Source organism: Phallusia mammillata, chromosome 3, assembly GCF_965637545.1.
Source record: "Phallusia mammillata chromosome 3, kaPhaMamm4.hap1.1, whole genome shotgun sequence".
NCBI lineage: Eukaryota > Metazoa > Chordata > Ascidiacea > Phlebobranchia > Ascidiidae > Phallusia > Phallusia mammillata.
In genome coordinates, this window is record NC_137254.1 from 26,854,863 (window position 1) to 26,868,752 (window position 13,890).

The following is a 13,890-nucleotide window of genomic DNA, read 5'->3' on the forward strand; positions in this document are numbered from 1 at the left end:
TAGGGGTTGGCACGTTGCATGTCTCTTACCAATTTTACACGGATTTTTGGCATGACGCATGTCACAAGTACTCTGCCTTTAAAACTTAAACTGGACTAGGTATAGTGTCTTGCGTTTTTTTTGGTAGTGCTTTTGCTTTTCTGTTTGTAGGAAGGCAACAAAAAGACGTGAATCGTGTTCTCGGACAACCAAAGTGTTGATTTCAAACAGATTAAAGTTAAGTAAACCTGATATTAGTGACATATAGACAACTACATACCTAGTTGTTGTGCTAGCATAGCGAGCATTACCTACTTTGCATGGTGATTTGACATACACTTCTGTTGGACATGTCAAGTGTGTTGTGACTACTAGTTTATTAGCACCAGTATGAATATAATGTTAGAATTAAACTAAATTTATGACTATTTTTCGTGGTTCTGCTTCTGCTTTTCTTTTGATAGGTCGCAACATGCCATGAATCGTTTTTTGTTGCCCTAATGGTGTGCTACCCACAGTTAATAACAGACCTAGTTGTTACGCTGTTTAGTATAGCGAGGTGCATGCTGACTTTGGCATGCTGCACTTAGTGTTCTGCATGTCTAATGTGTTTACACTCTGCATGTCACATGTGTTTACACTATTAGTAAGCAAATTAAAAATTGTAAAGATTAATAATAGTAAATGAATTATATCTTTTTTTCAGTTAGGTGAAAACGTTTAACGCTGCACAAAATCCTGTTGCAGAAATTTTTTCATCAAATTTTCTACGAAGCATTAAAGACTCTAAAAACAGTGGAGGTTCATATGAGCACATGTTAGGTGTAAAAGAACAACAAGTAAACCAGAGGCGAACCTTCCTAAAGATCGAATCCTAATCTTTAGTGGAGAGTGTCGACGATAGAACGTCTCCAATGTAACAACCTTTTAGATTGAGTGGTGCTTGGAACCTTTGTGCGTATGGGCCCAAATGATAATTAACACCCAAAAATTCCAGGTGAAAATTCCGCGTGAAAACTTGATGACTTCTGCATCGGTTGACTTTAGTATGTTTTTATATTTCATCTTTGTTGCAGGTTTTCTGGTATTTTCTTACGGTTTTGTCTAAATGATTGGATTGGGAAACATCGCCAAATAGTTTGCCGCATAATCGGCGACTCTGGAGAAGTTCAGAAGAGACACATAAGTTAAGTTGTGGTATAGCAGGTATTCTAATTTTGCATGTTACACTTCATATTTTGCATGCCACGTGTGTTATTTCAGTTGTCAGCATGGGTGAAAACTGTTCACAATAAAACTCTTAAAGATAACATCAGTAAATACGGTTTGTACGTGAAATTTTGCTGTAAGTTTTGTTGCAGATATTTGTCCATCTACGCTTCTACTTTTTGTTCCAAAGCCTGCACAGGGAGAAATCCGGTTCATATGCGAACATGTTAGATGTAAGAATGAACAACCTTGATAGGATTTAAAAAAAAACTATTTTATGTTTTTGATTACCTATGCTATCTCACAGGACCGCAGGGGTCCTTTACCAACACTAAAATATTAGAGCCCAGATAGCGAATGCCTGACCAGCAGTTAAATCTTTCACGGGTTAGTACAACGGAAATTTATGAATAAAATGAGCATTGGAATGCTAAACGTTTAGTTTTTGTCTGTATGTCACAAAACTATTGTTTCTGTATGTTGTTCTATCTGCAGACTTGTTTTGTGTAACAGATGCCTTAAAGAATGGATTCTGACGCAGCATCTTTTCACTTGTGAATCACATTTGGATTTTGCCTGCAAGTTAACGTAAGCTTAATTTATGTATTTGTCAGTCGGTATTTTTTTGTACTGGACAAAAGTTTACTTATGTCGTCCTTTTTTAGTAACACGTAGCGAAGAATGGTGGGCGAGGAGGAAAGACTAATCCAAGTCACTTTGCCAGTTAGTATTGCATAAACGAGTTGTTTTATACTGTGTTTCTTTCCTTCATTTTTCATATTTTCCTTTAGAACCACTTGAGGGAGTAGTCGGCCATGGGAGACGCTGGGAAAAAGATTTCTTCGAGCGTGTTAAAGTTAAATTGATAGTTTTTTTTTTTTACTTAAATTGTTGTCGTATGGTAAAGAATGCACCGTCATAAGATTTGCATGTTGATTTTGCAAGTTGCACTTCCATGTTATTTGCATGTCACGCATGTGTTCGGTTGTCAGCTTTGCTAGAAACGTCCACGATAAACATTTGTAGATAACCAAAGTAAATTAAGTTATAGTATGGTCTCAATTGAGTTTGTACATCAAATTTTACATTCAGTTTTGTTGCAGATATTTGTCCACAACGCTTCAAACGGTGCACTGAAACCTGCGAAAAGAAGTAAAGGACCACGGTTTAAACGTAACGTGGCAGATGTAAGTAAAAATGTTTTAACTGTGCCACATGACCAAAATAATTGTCGCACTTAGGTTTGTTCCTTTGGAGCCTTCGACCACTACTTTCTACAAGACCGTAGGAATCGCTGACCAAGAGGGTAATCCTCTGCAGGTTAGTGCAACACAGGAAGAACATAACACAACTAAAGTGCGTAACGTTTACCCTTTCATGTAGGTCACGAGACCTATTGTGTCTGTATAATTAATCATTTGTAATAGACAGCATTTAGGCTACAGTATTTTCCTAATTTTGTTTCGTATGACGTTTTAGAGATTGGGACCTGACGCGCAAAAGAAAACCCGTGTGACGTTTTAAAGGCAAGGGCTCTGATTGGTGAAAGGAAACCGTCATAGCTTGAACGCGTGCGGTCGATTTTTATGATGTGAAGTCAAATCATCGATGCGGATGTGCAATGTGGTAAAAAGATTTTCGTAGCTTTCGTACATGGCTTTACTGTTTGGTCGTTTTGTTTTAGAATCCCGTTTCGTGCATCAAATGATGGTTAAACCTCCGACTGAACAATGCAAGAAAAATCGAATTTTCAGATTTACAGCAATCTTGCAGGTATGTAAATGGTTACATTCATTCCCTATGATGAATCGCCTGGATTTAGTTACGAACATGTGAAGATAGTATATAGTGCACATATTCCAGCTTTGCATGTTTTTGAAAACTTATAATGTAAACAGAATTTAATGCTGTGTTGTGCGTTTGTTTGTTTTGCAGGAAACAATCGTGTTGGATCGAGATAGAACTTATAACCGTACCGAATAAGTTAAGTAAACCTAACAACTTGGTCGCATAATTGGCGAATATAGTTGTATGTATTATAGTGAGGATTTCAACTTTGCTTGGGGCTTTGGCACGTTGCATGTCACATACCAATTTTACACAGATTTTTGGCATGACGCATGTCACAAGTACTCTGCATATTAGAATTAAACTGGTCTTAGTATAGTTTGTTGCGTTCATTGGTACTGTTTTTGCTTTTATTTTTATAGGAAGGCAACAAAATAACGTGGAACGTGTTCTCGGACAACCAAAGTTTTGATTTCAAACAGATTAAAGTTAAGTAAACCTGATATTATTGACATATGGACCTAGTTGTTGTGCTAGTATAGCGAGCATTATCTACTTTGCATGGTGATTTGACATACACTTTGTGTTGGGCATGTCACGTGTGTTCTCACTACTAGATTATTAGCATCGGTGCGAATAAATAGTTAGAAGTAATTTAGATTTATGACTGTTTTTTCGTGGTTCTGCTTCTACTTTTCTTTTGATAGGGGCAACATGATATGAATCGTATACAGGGAGAACCAAGATGCACCAAAATTACCTTCAGTAAAACTATTTTACCGTGAACTCGAATGCTGCTGTAAGTTTTGTTGCAGGTTTTTGTCGGAGCATCAGAAACGCACCACAACTAAATGGGAAAGTCAGTGACAAAATCCATTTCAACGACGTATGAAACATTATTAAACGAATGTAAGTTTGAGTTACGCTTCTATAAACCTCAGTTTTGTTTCAGTCGTAAGTTAACACTCGTATTCACTAAACTGTATATGTGCTTCTTGTCTATTATATTCCATACTCTAATTTTTGCACAGTATCTTCTTCGACCAGCGCCACTCACAAGAAACTCTTGTTTTGGTTAAGACTGCTGGGAACTGGTCGTTCATCGAAAAACAGGTAATTTACCTCACCACATAACCTGTGCCACTGGTTCTTTATTCTGTAATATTAAAATATATTTTATTTCTAGAGGCTATCCAAGGTGCACACCTTCTTCGATATGTTTCTTCCAGGGACAACCGATTTCGAGAAACAAGGATTTTCTCAAGGGAACAAAACAGCGCGGGTGCGGCTGAATTCCATCAAACTGAAACTGAAGGCAAGTATTTTAACTATATGTAGTTATTTAATAAAACCATTCATTTGGCAGCACGAGAAGAATTATCCACAATAAAACTTTTAATGATAACAACAGTAAATTAACCATCATTTCGTCCTAATTTGTTTGTTCGTTCTTATGCGGCCTTTTTTGGATTATGACGAGGTCCCTTCTCACTTGTGAATTGCATTTGGATCTTGCGCCTGTTTTGTTGCAGACGTTCGCGAAACCGCCACCAGTCAAGCATCAACTGCGAAGACCTGAAGGAATCCAGTTTATATTCTACAACAATACCCAAATGTAAGTTACTCCTCTCAGTCGTATTCACTAAACCGCATTTGTTAAATTGTACATTTTTGTTCGCTCTAAAGTTTAGAGGCACAAGGATTTTCTCACGTGAACCGCGGGTGCGGTTGAATTCCTTCGAACTAAAACTGAAGGCAAGAATGTTGACTATATGTACTTATTTGGAGAAATCCTTCAGTTTGGCAGCATGAGCAGAACTATCCACATTAAACTATAACAGTAAATTAAACATCACTTCTTCCTAATATAGTTTGTACGTTCATATGCTGCTATTTTAAATGCAGTTGAACAAGCTTTGCCGCATGCGTAAGATAATTATTGCTGATATTGAATAATATTATTATTTTCTTATGTTGTCTTACAGAACCATAGGGGTCCTCTACCAACGGTCAAAACTTTCACAGGTTAGTGCAACGGAAAGTGTAATAATCATTGGATTGCCACATCTTTAGTTTTTGTTAGTATTTCACAAAAATTCTGTTGCTGTATGATGTTTTATTTGCAATCTTGTTTTGTGTAACAGGTGTCTTGAAGAATGGATTCTGACGAAGCATCTTTTCACTTGTGAATCACATTTGGATTTTCCCTGTTAGTTGTTGTAGTTTATGTTTTCTAGTCGGTATTTTTGTGTATTGTACAAAAGTTTAAATTAAGTCGCCCATTCTTTAGAAACACGTGGCAAAGTAAAACTGGCGATAAGGAAAGACCAAATGCTGCAAAACCAACTAACTTTGCCAGTATGTATTTTTGCATAAACGACAAGAGTTGATTATCTTTGTTTCTTACCTTTTTTCATCATTTTTAGAACCACTTGAGGGAGTAGTCGGGGATGGGTGACGTCAACAATAACTTAAAGCGAAAACGTTGCAGGTAATTTTCTTGCTTACAGTTTTATGATTTTAAGCACGCATTATCCGGTTTCTGCAACGAATAGACCTCGCATGTTACCTTGGCATGTTGCACTTACGGTTTTGTATGTCACTTGTGGTTTGTGGGACTATTCACTTTTCAGCAGCGGGAGAAGTATCCCATCAAATAACTACTATTTATATGAACCCGAATGCTGCTGTAAGTTTTGTTGCAGATGTTTGTCGGAGCATCAGACAAGCATCAAACAACTCAATGGAAGAAGTCAACATTTCAACGACGTATGAAACATTACCTAATCAAATGTAAGTTTAAATTACGCTTCTATAAGTTAACGCTTTTATAAACCTGAGTTTTGTTTTATGGATTACATTTGGATCTTGTCTGTAAGTTGTAATTTATTGTTTTGGATAAAAGTTTTCTTATTTTGTACTTTCTGTAGTAAAACGTGGCGAAGAAGAGTTGGTGATGAGGAAAGACTAAAAGCTGCGAAACCAAATCATTCTGCCAGTAATTATTGAATAAATTTCTTGCATAAATGGCAAGAGTTTTTCATACTTAAATTATTTAATCTTCTTCCTTTTTTTAGAACCACTTGAGGGAGTAGTCGGCGATGGGTGACGTCAAGAATAACTAACAGCAAAAACGTTTCAGGTAATTTCAACAAACTTGACAACAGATTTTAAGCAGTTGCTGCAACGAATAGACCTTGCATGTTGCACTTTTGGTTTTGAATGTCACTTGTGCTTAGTGGGAATATTAAGTTGCCAGCAACAGTAAAATTACCCTTCGCAAAACTACCTTTTTAAACTCGAATTATTTTTCATGCTGTAATTATTATACAGTGCCCTCTTCGATCAGTGCCACTCACAAGAAACTGTTGCCTTTTTTAAGACTGCTGGTATCAAGGCGTTCGTGGATAAACAGGTAATTTACTCCACCAATTACTTTGGAAAACTAAATTGTCTTATACAGGGTGCACACCTTAATTCTTCGTTATGTTAAGTTGTACATTTTTGTTCCAGGACCGCCGCTTTCGAGAAGCAAAGAATTTTCTCACGAGAACCATACGCCACGCGTGCGGCCGAATTCCATAAAACAGAAACTGAAGGCAAGTATGTTAAATACATGTTTCAGTTGGCAGCATGAGCAGAATCGTTCACATTAAAACCTTTAATGATAACAACAATAAATTGACCATAATTGAATTCTAATTTAGTTTGTACGTTCATATAAAGCCATGTTAGACGGAAGTGAACAACCTTAAAGTATGTGTACTTAAAGTTCGTGTACTAAATAGGCTGATACTTGATAACATTGTTATTTGATGTATTTTTTTCATTTAGATCCTTCGACTTGTGCCGTCTTGCAGGACTGGAGGATTCCTTTACCAACAGTTTAATCTATCACAGGTTAGTAAAACGGAAAGTGTGATAATCAGATAAATTTGGAATGCTATATCTATAGGATATTCTGTAATACTGTTTCTGTATGCTGTTATATCTGCTATCTAATTTTGTGTGACAGGCGTTTTGGAGAATGAATCCTGAGGGGGCACCTTTTCACTTGTTAACCACATTTCGATCTTGCCTGTAAGTTGTTGTAATTTATGTTTTTCCTAGTCGATATTTTATTCTATAAGGCAGAAGTTTGCTTATTTCGTCCTTCCTTTAGTAACACATGGCGAAGAAGAGTTTTCCTTGCATAAACGGCAAGAGTTTTTATACATTGTTTCTTATCTTTATTTTGCGTCCTTTTTAGAACCACTGGAGGGAGTAGTCGGTGATGGGAGACGTCAGAAATAACTTACAGCGAAAACGTTTCAGGTAAAAAAACACACTCGATAAACAGATTGTATATTTCCTTGGCATGCTGCACTTTTGTTGTTTTTCGGTGCCTTGTGCATGTATGTGCATGTCACTTGTTCCGTGTGGTGTGACTTCTCCGTTGTCAGTAACGTAGAAGTATCCCATCAAATATGCATCCAAATTAACGTTTGTAAAACTAATTTCATCGTGAACTCGAATGCTGCTGTCAGTTTTGTTGCAGGTATTTGTCGGAGCATTAGACAAGCAACAAACAACCAAATGGGAAAGTCAGTGAAAAAATCCATTTTTACGACCTATGAAACATTACTAATTACATGTAAGTAATACATTATATTACGCTTCTACATGTTGACGGTTCTATAAACCTCAGTTTTGTTTCAGACGTTCGCCGAACCACCACCAGTCAAGCATCGAAATCAACTGCGAAGACCTGAAGGAGTCCAGTTTATATTCTACAACACCACCTCAAATGTAAGTTACTCCTTTCAGTCGTATTCACTAAGCTGCATTTGTTACATTGTACGTTTTTGCTCGCTTTAGAGCAGGGGTGGGCAAACTTTTCAGTGCAAGGGCCGCATTCAAAGGTTTTTAATCTTATAGGGCCGCATAGTATTTCACCAACGGACGCCAATTGCTTACTTGTTTTTTTGTTTTAAAATAACTTGTGTAAAGAATTTGGTTTATATCACATATATATATATATCATTTTAAGTCGCCTGAAATGCCCAGATTAATAATTTCTAACTTGGTGCATTAGTTTAGCTGAACGGAGCTAACTGTTTATGACGTCATAAACTGTATTGTGACGATTGCGGTGTCTGTTCTTTCGCATTGTTTGCACACAATAAGCGGATAAAAAGCCTGGCGTATATGGTCACTAGGCTGGTAATCTTCTTTTCCAGTCTCACGAAAGCTGTTTTTAGCTGTTTGAAAATCAAAATATTAGGCAAAATAGTTTTAGTTACGTCACGGCCGCCAGTACATGTATTTTAACATACATGGTCACGGCCGCACAAACTTGTCTCCGCGGCCGCATGTCGCCTTACGGCCGCACGTTGTGTACCCCTGATTTAGCCCAAAATATTAACGTAGTATATTTTCAGCTATGTGCAAATACGTTTGTTGCCACTTTAATGATTGTACACACATTGGTTGAAACCCTACAATTGTAATTGTTTTAAAAAATAAACAAGCATTTGTTTCAACATAGGCTACACCACGTTTTTTTGTTAATAAATTCCTTGCGCTAACATTAAACAATGCGAGCCGCTTTTAATAGCCGTGTTTAATGTTCGTTTGCAAAGAACTGTAACGACCTAAAGTTGATCCAAAGTGACCAAAGTTTTGGCGTCAACATTGCAAAGTGGGCTGTATTTGAAAACGTAAACCGCTTTTACTTTATCGAACAAAGAAATTGTGTCAAGTGACGATTTGCATAATAACGTGGCAGAAACAACCGGCTAAAGCACGTAAAAAGTATCTGCGTTTAGGCAAGTCCCATCCCCGGTATTTTTAAAACTCTACGCCTGTGCTTATAATTCTATTCAGCGTTGCTTGGTCACTTTCTCTTCAAAGTTTGCGAACATTTGGCGGGCCGCACAAACTCCTTTGCCGGGCCGCATGGGGCCCGCGGGCCGTAGTTTGCCCACCCCTGCTTTAGAGCCACAAGGATTTTCTCACGTGAACCGCGAGTGCGGCTGAATTCCTTCAAACTGAAACTGAAGGCATGTTAACTATATATCATTATTTAATAAAATCTTTCAGTTGGCAGCATGAGTAGAACTGTCCACATTAAAACTGTAACAGTAAATTAACTATCATTTCTTCCTAATATAGTTTTCACGTTCATATGCGCTTATTTTAAATGTAGTTAAACAAACTTTCCCGGTACTTTGCCGCATGTGTAGGATAATTATTGCTGATATATGATAATATTATTATTTCTTATTTTATTTATATAGAACCTTTCACCTGTGCTGTCTTACAGGACCATAGGGATCCCCTATCAACGGTCAAAACTTTCACAGGTTAGTGCAACGGAAAGTGTAACAATCAAATAATCTTTGGAGTGCCACATCTTTAGTTTTGGTCTGTATATCACAAAAACACTGTTCTTGTATGATGTTTTATCTGCAATCTTCTTTTGTGTAACAGATGTCTTGAAGAATGGATTCTGACGATGCATCTTTTTACTTGTGAATCACATTTAGATTTTGCCTGTAAGTTGTTGTAATTTATGTTTTTTTTTCTTGTCGTTATGTTTGTATATTGGACCAAAGTTTATTTAAGTCCTCCATTCTGTAGAAACACGTGGCGAAGTAGAATTGGCAAAAAGGAAAGACCAAAAGCTCCAAAACCAGAACTTTGCCAGTAAGTATTTTTGCACAAACGGCAAGAGTTGATTATAGTTTGTTTCTTACCTTTTTCATCCGTTGTTTAGAATCACTTGAGGTAGTAGTCAGCGATGGGAGACGTCAACAATAACTTATAGCGGAAACGTTGCAGGTAATATTCTTGTTTACACGTTTATGATTTTAAGTAGGCATTTTACCGTTGCTACAACGAGTGGACCTCGCATGTTGCCTTGGTATGTTGCACTTGCGGTTTTGCATGTCACTTGTGCTTTAAATTGGGTTGTCAGCAACGGTAGAAGTATCAAATGTGCACCAAAATGACCCATTGTGAACTTGAATGCTGCTGTCAGTTTTGTTGCAGATGTTTGTTGGAGCATCAGACAAGCATCAAACAACTTAATGGGAGTGTCAGTGGGAACATCCATTCAAACGACGTATGAAACATTACTAATCGAATGTAAGTTATTTTACAAGTTCGATAAACCTCAGTTTTGTTTCAGACCTTCCGACAAACCGCCACTAGACAAGCATTGAAATTTAACTGCGAAGACCAAACCTGAAGGAATCCAGTTTATATTCTACAACACCATACCAAATGTAAGTTAACAGTCGTACTTAATAAACTGTATTGCTGTTTTGTATCATAATGACTGTTTTAATTAACTCGTTTATTCCAAGAGTGCTGGAATCGAGTCAGTCTTTGATAAACTGGCAATTTTCCCCACCTGTGCCACTGTGTTTTTTGCATGACGTATTGCATAACCTGAATGTTGTATTTGATACTGTACTTGTTTTCTATAAATTTGTCTCCAGAAACCACAGCTGCAAGGAAAACTGCAATTTAAGTATCATCTGATCAAGAAACAGGTAATTTACTAATCTACCATTATATTCACTTCGCAATAACAACTTGTATTTTATTGCAGACTAGAAAAAAAACTTTCTATGTCAAGGATGTTCTCACGTTTTCTCTTGTCAAACGGAAACTAAAGGCAAGTACCGAACATACTAAACGTCAATATTTTTGATGAAATTGTTGTTCTTGTAATGCCAACATGGAAAGGCCGTGTAACGTGCACTTATCCTGTCTTTACATGTTGTAATTTTCAAACGTAATATTATGTAAATTGTAAAATATGTTACAAATTATGACGTGAAGCTGTCTTATTTTTATGTTCTCACGTGATCAATACACCGCGGACTCGGCTGAATTTCGTCAAACGGAAACTAAAGGCAAGTACCATACCATATTAAACGTCAATATTTTTAATAAAATTGTTGTTCTTGTAATGCCAACATGGAAAGGCCGTGTAACGTGCACTTATCCTGTCTTTACATGTTGTAATTTTCAAACGTAATATATTGTAAAAGATGTTGTAAATTATGAAGACCTGATGCTGTCTTATTTTTATTTACAGAAAAAAAGTAAAGTTAAAGCGGACGAAGATGAAAACTGAAATGGAAATTAAAGACTTCCTTTTCATACATCGAATATTAGCGTTTTACTACAAATACTAAATTCAAATTGCATCGTATTTTTGCAATTAATCGTATTGCAATACTAATTTGACACTGTATCGTATTTTCGCAATTAATCTTTTTGCAATACTATTTTCAAATTCTATCGTATTTTCGCAATTAATCGTATTGCAATGCATATTTGAAATTCTATCGTATTTTCGCAAATAATCTTTTTGCAATGTTATTTTCAAATTCTATCGTATTTTTGCAATTAATCTTTATGCTATACTAATTTCAAATTGTTTCGTATTTTCGCAATTAATCTTATTGCAATGCTAATTTCAAATTGTATCGTATTTTTCCAATAAATCTTTTTGCAGTGATGTCACTCTACTTCCGAATATGACATTATGCCTTTCATTTTTGTAAGTTTACCCTTTGTGGTGTAATGTCAAATGTAAATGCGGTCTTTGTCAAACGATATATTACTTCAGCTTACCGTGCGTGCGTTGTGTTGGCTGCGCCTTGCCTCTCCCAGAACGCATGAGGAGGAGATAATCGTTCAGCTACTTGACCCTGTGGCGCGACCAGCCGTTGACAAAGACACCATACCAAAGACACGGCGTGCGTCTTGGCGAGATGGTGCAAAGGCAAGGCCAATAGCACCCGTTAATGGTTTTGTCGATTTTGTCGTGAATTTTGTTTTCGTTTTGTCGCGGGTTGCATCAGGGGGAGGGAGACTTGTGACAGGTGCGGGTTTGCATCAGGGGGAGGGAGACTTGTGACAGGTGCGGGTTTGCATCAGGGGGAGGGAGACTTGTGACAGGTGCGGGTTTGCATCAGGGGGAGGGAGACTTGTGACAGGTGCGGGTTTGCATCAGGGGGAGGGAGACTTGTGACCGGCGAGGGTTTGCATCAGGGGGAGGGAGATTTGTGACAGGTGTTGCATCAGGTGGAGGGAGACTTGTGACAGGCGCGGGTTTGCATCAGGGAGAGGGAGACTTGTGACAGGTGTTGCATCAGGGGGAGGGAGACTTGTGACAGGCGCGCGTTTGCATCAGCGAGAGGGAGACTTGTGACAGGTGTTGCATCAGGGGGAGGGAGACTTGTGACAGGTACGGGTTTGCATCAGGGGGAGGTAGACTTGTGACAGGCGCGCGTTTGTATCAGGGGGAGGGAGACTTGTGACAGGTGCGGGTTTGCATCAGGGGGAGGGAGACTTGTGACAGGTGCGGGTTTGCATCAGGGGGAGGGAGACTTGTGACAGGCGCGGGTTTGTATCAGGGGGAGGGAGACTTGTGACCGGCGCGGCGGGTTTGCATCAGGGGGTAGGAGACTTGTGACAGGTGTTGCATCAGGGGGAGGGAGACTTGTGACAGGTGCGGGTTTGCATCAGGGGGAGCAACACAACAACGATAATCACAAAAACACACACAAACACATGTGACACACGCAAATAACACACAGACAAAACGCACCACACGCACACAACACAGGTGACACACACAACACACGTGACACACACAAAACACACGTGACACACAAAAAACACACCACACACAACACTCGTGACACACACAAAAACACACACCACACACAAAAACACACACAAACACGTGACACACATACAGACGCGTGCCACACGCAAAAACACACACACCACACACACAGACACACGAGCCACACGCAAAAAACACACGTGATAAAAACACACGTGACACACACAAAAACACACACACACAAACACGTGACACACACACAAACACGTGACACACACACAACACACACAACACATACAACACACACAACACACACACAACACACACACAACACACACACACAACACACACAACACACACACACAACACACACAACCCACACAACCCACACACACACAACACACGTGATACACACAAAAACACACATAACACTAAACACACACCACACGCACGCACACAACACAACGCACAAAACACACGTGATAAAAACACACGTGACACACACAAAACACACGAAAAAAAAACACACATAAAGAAAACACACGCCACACAAACACACGTGACACGCACAAAAAACACACACCACAAACAAAAAACACACACAAACACAAGTGACACACACACAGACACACACCACACACACGGCACACACACAACACAAACACCACACACACACTCAACACACACACAAACACAACACACAAACAACACACACACACACAAACAACGATAATCACAAACAACACACACACAAATAACACACACACAAACAACACACACACAACACACGTGATAAAAACACACGTGACACACAAAAAACACACCACACACAAAAAACGCACACAACACTCGTGACACACACAAAAACACACACCACACACAAAAACACACACCACACGCACGCAACGAACACGCACGCACACAACGCACAAAACACACGTGACACACACAAAACAAAAAAAACACATAAATAGAAAACACACAAAACACACACACAAAAAAAACACACGGGCCACACACAACACACACACAACACACACACACAACACACATACACACACACCAAAACACACACCACACGCACACAACGCGCACACAACGCACAAAACACACGTGACACACACAAAACAAAGAAAACACACAAAACACACACAAAAAAAACACACACGGGCCACACACAACACACACACAACACACACACACAACACACACACACAACACACACACACACACAACACACACACAACACACACAACACACACACAACACACACACACACAACA

At 38.6% G+C, this 13,890-nt stretch overlaps 1 protein-coding gene across 2 annotated transcripts; it reads left to right on the forward strand.

Annotated features, from left to right (window-relative positions):
* Positions 1 to 1,711: 1,711 nt before the first annotated feature.
* On the forward strand, positions 1,712 to 11,491 carry LOC145220485 (uncharacterized). 2 transcript variants are annotated; one of them, XM_080087696.1, is made up of 31 exons: positions 1,712 to 1,776; positions 1,854 to 1,911; positions 1,980 to 2,375; positions 2,430 to 2,508; positions 2,668 to 2,814; positions 2,873 to 2,961; positions 3,124 to 3,862; positions 4,008 to 4,089; positions 4,163 to 4,291; positions 4,509 to 4,591; positions 4,663 to 4,731; positions 4,962 to 5,001; positions 5,121 to 5,185; positions 5,267 to 5,334; positions 5,403 to 5,769; positions 5,907 to 5,974; positions 6,054 to 6,118; positions 6,310 to 6,391; positions 6,490 to 6,575; positions 6,811 to 6,876; positions 6,992 to 7,056; positions 7,226 to 7,609; positions 7,675 to 7,764; positions 9,255 to 9,320; positions 9,448 to 9,512; positions 9,598 to 9,663; positions 9,734 to 9,798; positions 9,998 to 10,081; positions 10,148 to 10,244; positions 10,461 to 10,514; positions 10,574 to 11,491. In XM_080087696.1, exons 7-11 carry the CDS (start codon positions 3,828 to 3,830, stop codon positions 4,706 to 4,708), a joined length of 375 nt encoding a protein of 124 aa, XP_079943822.1. In that variant the 5' UTR covers positions 1,712 to 1,776; positions 1,854 to 1,911; positions 1,980 to 2,375; positions 2,430 to 2,508; positions 2,668 to 2,814; positions 2,873 to 2,961; positions 3,124 to 3,827; the 3' UTR covers positions 4,709 to 4,731; positions 4,962 to 5,001; positions 5,121 to 5,185; positions 5,267 to 5,334; positions 5,403 to 5,769; positions 5,907 to 5,974; positions 6,054 to 6,118; positions 6,310 to 6,391; positions 6,490 to 6,575; positions 6,811 to 6,876; positions 6,992 to 7,056; positions 7,226 to 7,609; positions 7,675 to 7,764; positions 9,255 to 9,320; positions 9,448 to 9,512; positions 9,598 to 9,663; positions 9,734 to 9,798; positions 9,998 to 10,081; positions 10,148 to 10,244; positions 10,461 to 10,514; positions 10,574 to 11,491. The 2 variants fall into 2 exon arrangements, with proteins under 2 accessions (XP_079943822.1, XP_079943823.1); XM_080087697.1 differs by having other exon boundaries at positions 2,668 to 2,811.
* Positions 11,492 to 13,890: the final 2,399 nt, after the last annotated feature.